We start from the raw sequence: 8,199 nt of genomic DNA on the forward strand, positions 1-8,199 counted from the left end.
AGATAAGCTCGTTAGTTATTAAGGTACATAATAATAATAAATTCATACACTGCGATAGAAAATCGATAACAGTAGCACTAACTTTCGTAACAAAAAAGAACAATATATTGGGAATTTAAACAACTTACCTCTTCACGGTCAGCTGGTATTAATTTCAAAGACCACTAAATAAAGTCCAGAAATTAATTAGAACTTTTGAAAGCTCAGATATTAATTAAAATTTCATTAAAATCCGCGACAAAGCAAACAATCAAAATCATCTAGCTTGACAGATTTTATTTCTGACATGTTCAAATTTTTATTCTGTTGAACAAGCAAAGGGAACCCTAACTATACAACAACAGTAGGCAGTAGCTTAGCTCTGCCCCTGTCATTGGTGAAACTCATGGACGACGGTAACCACTCACCATCAGGTGGGCCGTATGCTCGTCTGCCTACACCGGCAATAAAAAAATGTAACGGCCAGTCATGTATGTTATATGTCACGTACTCCGAAAAATCCACCGAAATATAGACAGCATCGTTCTCGGAATTCCAGTGTACCGTACTACAATTGCCAACTGGTTTTAGTGGTCGTAGGATATATACAAGTCTGTACGAGATACTCGATATCTAGAGTAAGATCCCAGGGCCGCCAGACGTCACGTATTTTCTGACGAACGAAATGTGGCCGATTGCGTAGTGTTAGTATGTACTAATAACGCATGCCTATCTGCTATCTTGCTTCAGGTATTAGGTAATCAAAGTACATAAAATCATTACGTACTTCACGTAAATTCTAAAAGCTGATTTTTACGTATACTTTAGGCAATATCCTTAAAAATAAGTCGCCAATACTCCCAAACACTTTCATTCGGCCGAATTGCTTTACAGACGCTTTAAAGCTCCCTAAATAATTACCTAACTTCACGTATTTTTTGAAAGCTGATTTTTATATATGTCTACCAGACAACTATTTTAAAACCTCTTATAAAAAGACAGACCGATGCAAGGGGCCAATCATCCCCTAAATTTAATTTAATACCTCTGTGGGTAAGAGCGCAAGGGCATTATCCACGCGCATGGGACAGTGAGACATGTAATAAGCTAAATTGACTTCTCCGTCTCTCTATCTCTCTCTTACAGTGGACTCATCTAAATACCGGTCACCATCCTCGTCGTACCCGTCGCTTGCGACGAAGGGCTTGACGAGCGAATTGACCCATAGAAACAGCCCACTGAGTTTCTCGCCGGATCTTCTCAGTGGGTCGCGTTTCCGATCCGATGGTAGATTCTGCGAAGCACTGCGCTGCTAGGGTCGGTGTTAGCGACACTCCGGTTTGAGCCCCGTGAGCTCACCTCCACACGTTAGGGCGAAGTTGAAATAGACTGTCAAGGCTATCAGCATAGGTAGGAAAAAAAACATAGCTACTACAGCCCCGCCTATTTCCTTAGAACTCATATCTCAAGGTGGGAAAACTAATCTAGATGCTCCTTGCGAAAGAGTGACTGGGTGTTGGATTGTTGTTCTTCGACTGATTTCGACCCAGCAGTCTGAAAGATAACCGAAAGATTGAGTGGTTTATTTATACTAAAGTCTACATACCTTTATTTCACAAATATATAAAATAGGAATTATTTATATTAAATTATTCACTTTTTTTTATTTATTCCTTAGATTGTTCGACGAGCTTAGTAAATAATAGACACGTACGTTGCGTTCACCGTTTATTGACACACTGAAGTGAATACTTACTTACAAACATAACACCTCCACCCTTATTTACTACACATTATAAGCACAATTAATATATATATATATATATATCTTAACTAAGCGTACATAACAAACTAAAGTAAAAAAAAACAAAGAGAGGCTATAACTATATACTTAATCTATTTCCTCGAATCCATATCTAACTGGTGGCTTGCGTATTCTTACAGGACGTTCACGTTTGGGTGTCACATTTTCATTGATACTCTTACCACCAGTACTACATGCTCTCTTGTCTATCGGCACAGCGGGTCTCATAGGGCTGCCACGAATAGGCGATACAGCATCCTGTGCCGGTGTGCTATTTTTTGGTGGTGAACTACTCTTCCCCGAATCGTTGACCACCGCCACTGGTTCCTGGCCACTTGTCATGGGAAATGATAGCGACTTACGTGATTGTGTTCTTAAGTCTAAATTTTGCGCGATCAGTTCGGGACTTATATTTTTACGAATCGACGCAAAGGTATCAACTTTATCTATATTTTTTGTAACCCTTAATTTTAGCTGATCGACGTGCCTATGATTCTCGGTTCCAAAACTAGATCGTACACAGTAATCACGACTACCTAATTGCTTGAGGATCGTCCCAGGTACCCATTGATCCAGACTTCGATAATCCCGATACCACACCTTAGTGCCCGGCTCGAGTTGTCGCTGCACACCCCCTGCGTTTTGCTCGCTCCGCTCTTGTTGCGCGATAACTCGAGATTGCCTTTCTGGTTTTAAATTATCTAATCTCATACGGAGACTTCGACCCTGTAATATATTGGCTGGACTATCGCCGGTAGTTGCATGTTCTGTATTTCTATAGGCTAATAAAAATCTACACAGAGCTGTATCTACGTTTAAATTCTGTTTTAATGCCTTTTTAATCGCACGTTTACAAATTTTAACTGCGTTTTCAGCGGCCCCATTAGAGGCGGGATGATAGGGAGCTGAATAAATATGTTTTATGCCATTATGAATCAGAAACTTCTGAAAATCAGAGCTCGAGAAAGGCGGTCCATTGTCACTGACCGTTTGCTTTGGCAGGCCGAATTTTGACCACAAGTCCCGCAGTACCGATATAACCGCTTGTGCCGTTGTCCTCTGCATTTTAATTGCCTCTATCCATTTGGAGCATGAATCCACTACAACTAGATAAGTGACTCCACCTATGGGGCCTAAGAAGTCTAAGTGTAACCTGGACCAGGGGCGTGAGGGCCAGGGCCACGAGCGGGGCGCGTGTGTAGAAGGTGCGTCTGCGACGGCAGCACGCACGGTGCAAGCGCGACATTCCGTCTCGAGCGCTTCGTCGATTCCCGGCCACCAAACGTAACTACGTGCTAGCGATTTTGTTTTCACTATGCCCATATGCGGATCATGAAGCTCCGTTATTATTTTGTTTCTGCATGAAGAGGGTATAACCACACGATGATTGTTTTCACTATGCCCATATGCGGATCATGAAGCTCCGTTATTATTTTGTTTCTGCATGAAGAGGGTATAACCACACGATGACCCCACATTATACATCCTAATTCAATATAAAGTTCGTTTTTCCTATTATAATATGGTTTTAATTCATTAATTTCTATGTCTAAGGGCCATCCGTCCCTTATATAACTTAACACGCGACTTAAGATTGGATCACTACTAGTTTGTTTTTTAAGAACATTATAATCTATTAACAGAGCTTCTGTTGAGAAGTGTAAGTAGGTTTGCTCGGGTAAGTCTGTTTCCTCGGAAGCTACGTCATTTTTTTGAGACTCGATTAACCGTGAAAGTGCATCGGCTACATTTTTATCTGTCCTAACGTACTCGATTTCAAAGTCATATGCTGATAGTTTGATAGCCCAGCGTTGCAAGCGGCTAGCTGCCGCGCTCGGGATACCTATGTTAGGCCCGAAAATGCTCACCAGAGGTTTGTGGTCGGTCCGTAGTATGAACTTTCTCCCATATAAGTATTGATGGAATTTTTCCATCGCGAAAACAATCGCCAATGCTTCCTTATGAATCTGACTGTAGTGTAATTCATGAGTGGTGAGTGCGCGTGAAGCGTATGCAACGACGCGCTCCTCACATCCTGGCCCGCGCTGCGCCAACACGGCACCCAGGCCACGCGCGCTCGCATCCACAGTCAACACCGACTCCAAAGACATATCAAAATGTGCGAGTGCTTTTGTACTACACAAAAACTTTTTAACATTCAGGAAAGCAGCATTCTGTTCATTTCCCCACATCCAGTGCTTACCTTTTTTTAAAAGGGCATATAAAGGTGATAAATGTGCACTCAAATCTTGTATGAACTTCGAATAGAAGTTTACCATACCGATGAAAGATTTTAATTCTGTCACGTTATTTGGGTGTGGCATTGTTGCTATTGATTTGACTTTCTCTGGGTCTACACGAACCCCATTTTGATCTATTATGAACCCTAAATACCTCACTTCTGTTACCATGAACTCGCACTTACTCCTTTTAATTTTTAAGCCATACCTTTCTAATATATCTAATACTTCTTTTATAGACTTTAAATGACTGTCTAGGTCCTGATTTCTAATCAATATGTCATCATAGAAAACTACTACATTTGGGACATTTTTAAACATATTTACCATTAGTTTTTGAAAAATGCCCGGGCTCGAAGCTAACCCGTAGACGAGACGGGAATATTTAAATAATCCTCTATGTGTATTGATAACCGTGTACTCGCTAGAACGTTCTGATAAGACTATTTGATTATAAGCTTGAGATAAATCAAGCTTAGTAAAAAAATTATTTCCGCTGAGATTACTGAATAAGTCCTCCATTTTTGGAACCGGAAATCTGTCGATTGCTAATACTTTGTTAAGGGTTACCTTATAGTCCGCACATATTCTCAGACCGCCGTCCGCTTTGCGTACTACGACAAGTGGCGTGGCCCAGTCGGAGTGGTCCACCGGTTTGATGACGCCCGCGGCCAGCATCGCGTCGAGCTCGGCATCGACGCGCTCGCGCAGCGCATACGGCAGCGGTCGCGCGCGGCAGTAGATAGGCACCGCATCCGGCCGCACGATTAACTCTGCTGTGCCCCCCGTATATTTACCCAATGTGCCGTCGAACAAGGATTTATGTCTAGAAACAATTTCATTAATTAATTTATTATAGTCTCGTGCGTGTTCGGTTACAAAGTTACTGTGTTGTATTTTAAAACTCGTAGGTTTTGATATTTTTATAGGAATATTCAATTCAGCTAACCATTGTCGGCCCAATAGATTAGTCGTTCCTTTGTCTATGACATACAAGTCTAACATTTTTGAACATTCATTGAAGTTAATTTTGTTAACTTCCTCAATTGGCGTACGTTCCACTGCAATCGCATCCCTCTCCGCAGCTTCTAATGACAAAGCTAACGTAACTGCACGCTTATATTCTAATTTCTCCTCGGCAAATAACCTTTGCCGTATGATTTCGCTCTTTAATCCACAAACCATTTGATCACGCAGATTTTCATCCAGCGACGAGCCGAACTCACAATTTTTTGATAATTTTTTTAATTCTGTGACGTAGTCAGCTATTGACTCATTCAGCTGCCGACGCTGTCGAAACTTGTACCTTTCCGCCAAGATTGAGGGCTTCGGTTGCAGGTGAGTTGCCAACATCGCCACAGCATTAGCATATGTTAATTGTGACGGCTTCGAAGGGCTGGCTAATGTCGATAATAAGTCGTACGCTTCCTCACCCATAATGGAAATTAATGTAGGTAATTTTAAATCGTCAGTCACTTTATTCACCAAAAAGTACATTTCCAATCTCTCAACATATGAGGACCAGTTTCCACTGTTTACCGCGAATTCTTTCAACTGTCCCACCGACATTATGTTCATATAATTTTAATTAGTCCAAACAAGAAACAAACAAGCCACAAATTGATTTTTTTTTCCGCGTTCGCCACTAGTAAATAATAGACACGTACGTTGCGTTCACCGTTTATTGACACACTGAAGTGAATACTTACTTACAAACATAACAGAGCTCACAGTCCACCTGGTGTTAAGTGGTTACTGAAGCCCATAGACATCCACAACGTAAATGCGCCACCCACCTCGAGATATAAGTTCTAAGGTCTCAAGTATACATAGTTACAACGGCTGCCCCACCCTTTAAACCGAAACGCATTACTACTTCACGGTAAACAGGCAGGGTGGTGGTACCCACCCGCACGGACTCACAAGAGGTCCTACCACCAGTAATTACGCAAACTATAATTTTGCGGGTTTCATTTTTATTACACGATGTTATTCCTACACCGTGAAAGTCAATCGTGAACATTTGTTGAGTACGTATTTCATTAGAAAAATTGGTATCCGCCTGAGATTCGAACACCGGTGCATCGCTCAACACGAATGCGCCGGACGTCTTATCCGTTAGGCCACGACGACTTCAAATATCTCAAGGATGGCAGCATCTACGTTTTCGCTTTTAGTTAGCGGTTTATGCACTCACTACGATTACGTAGAGCGTAACGTTTTATGACCATCTTTCTTCTTCTATATCGCTCCCTCACTACTGAGGATCACGACCACATGCGACGTACTTCCAATGTGCTCGATCATGGGTGGCATGGACTGCATGGTACAGACTACCACCGAGTGCTTCTCTTGCTAGATCTGACCATCTGGCTGGTGTTCTGCCCACGGCGCGCTTGCCCTCTATGCGACCCGTAATTATGAGCTTCTCTAATTCATGTCTGGGAGACCGCATGATGTGTCCGGGAGAAGCTCATAACACGTTCCCGGCAGATGGAAGAGAGCCTTTTTCGGATGTCAAGCTGCCTTAGAATGGACTCGTTTGTTCTCATGGTAGTCCACGGTATTCGTAGCATCCTCCGCCACACCCAAATTTCAAAGGCGTCGATCTTTTTGATATCCCGGCTTTTTATGCACCATGTCTCCGCCCCGTAGAGGAATATGGGATAGATCAGTGCCCGCACCAAGCACACTTTGGTTTTATATCGGATGCTACGATTTTTCCAGATCTTCTCGAGATTGGCCATCGCACTTTTAGCCATACCGGATATTCGGCGTATCTCCCCGTGCAGCCACCCTCGGATGTTATTTGCGACCTAAGATATATGAATTCCGCTACTTTCTCGTAACCACTGAGTGCATCAGAACGTGGAAGAAGTTGCGCTCTATCTATTATCATTATTTTGGTCTTGGAGTGGTTGATTTTAAGACCGAGTTTAGCACTTTCTTCTTCCACACGGTTCAGCAGAATTGCCATTTCCTCTTCATCTGATGCAAGCACGTCAGCGTATCTTAGGTTCGTGAGTGTTTCACCGCCCACGGAAATACCGCCGTTCCAGCCTTCAAGTGCTCTTCTCATTGTATATTCGCCGTAGACATTAAATAATTTGAGGTCATTCATTTTCAAAATTCCGTTTGCAACGCTGTCGAGTCCGGACGTGTTTTCTCGAAATATTGTCGCTGCCGTCGCGATCTTGTGTTTTGGTTTACACGACATTGTCGCTGTCGCGTCGATCGCGACTTTGTTGTGAATTCCTGACGCACTGTCGCTGGCGTAGCGACCTTGGGTCGAAAAAACATTTTCGAGTTCGTTTGTTCTGCATTCGAAAACGCCAATTTCACATACCATCTCATTTTCATTTCATTACCATTTATTAAATTTATTTAATCTATCCGTCGTGCAAAACAGTCTCTTTCGAGACTAACCCCCACTGCGATCACCGCTTGTTGTGGCACTCACAACCCAGTGGGGCCCCACCTTCCCAAACTCTCCACCCCAATCCCAGCTGACTGCCGTTTTCACGGCATAGGCATCCCCCCCCTGCAAATCACTGCTGGCAAGTACAGCGCAGGGGGTATAACTCCCACTCAGGGGACTCGCCTTTCGGCGAGTTTGCTTTAAGTCCCGGGGACGCCCCCCCCGGGCACACTCACCATGAGTGACGCCAACGGCGCGCTCTTTTTCAAGTTTGTCCGCGACTTCTGTCCGGACATAATCTCACGATTCGAAGCCTACAAGGCCGGCCTTGACGCGCCGGAAGTCCGCGACTCTCCGCTGTCGCCCCCGCGCCGGTACCTCGCGACTCGCCACTGTCGCCCCCCACCCCCGCGCCCGTGTCAATCGCGTCCTCCGTGGCCGTTAGCTCCGGCTCCGACTCCGAGTCGGAAATGGAGTACGAGTCCGCCGCGAGTCCCCAACCGGGAACCTCGGAAGGGTTCACCACCGTCGCACGCGGCAAAAAACGCGCCCGCGCTGTGGATCCGCCCACGGCGCCAAAACAACCCAAGGCCGCGAACGCGTCGCGGCCTAAGACCGTCGTAACCCCCGACTCCCCTCGCCGCGCAACCCCGTCGCCGCGCCCCGGGCCCGCGCCCGTCCGAAAAGTTCCCGCGCCGCCGCCGGTCATCCTGCGGGAAAAGTCGTCGTGGGATCGCGTATCCCTGGCCCTTAAGGCC

The 8,199-nt window shown here is 44.6% G+C and overlaps 2 protein-coding genes and 1 long non-coding RNA gene across 3 annotated transcripts in view; 1 reads left to right on the forward strand and 2 right to left on the reverse strand.

Moving 5' to 3' along the window:
- LOC149503254 (uncharacterized) overlaps window positions 1–348 on the reverse strand; it is a 31,916-nt gene extending 31,568 nt beyond the window's left edge. Inside the window, exon 1 of the long non-coding RNA XR_016325087.1 lies at window positions 129–348. This is a non-coding gene — a long non-coding RNA (uncharacterized LOC149503254). The remainder of the gene's footprint in view (window positions 1–128) is intronic.
- The window catches only part of Vps11 (vacuolar protein sorting 11), a 230,773-nt gene that overhangs the window by 151,410 nt on the left and 71,164 nt on the right, over window positions 1–8,199 (forward strand). The gene's annotated exons all lie outside the window — the stretch shown is intronic.
- Window positions 6,695–8,199, reverse strand: part of Sod2 (superoxide dismutase 2) — a 7,369-nt gene continuing 5,864 nt past the window's right edge. Inside the window, exon 6 of the mRNA XM_089738691.1 lies at window positions 6,695–7,305. Within this exon, the coding sequence (XP_089594817.1) occupies window positions 6,695–7,305 (611 nt within the window). The remainder of the gene's footprint in view (window positions 7,306–8,199) is intronic.

Source organism: Bombyx mandarina, chromosome 03 (genome assembly GCF_030267445.1).
Source record: "Bombyx mandarina strain Sakado chromosome 03, ASM3026744v2".
NCBI classification, from domain to species: domain Eukaryota; kingdom Metazoa; phylum Arthropoda; class Insecta; order Lepidoptera; family Bombycidae; genus Bombyx; species Bombyx mandarina.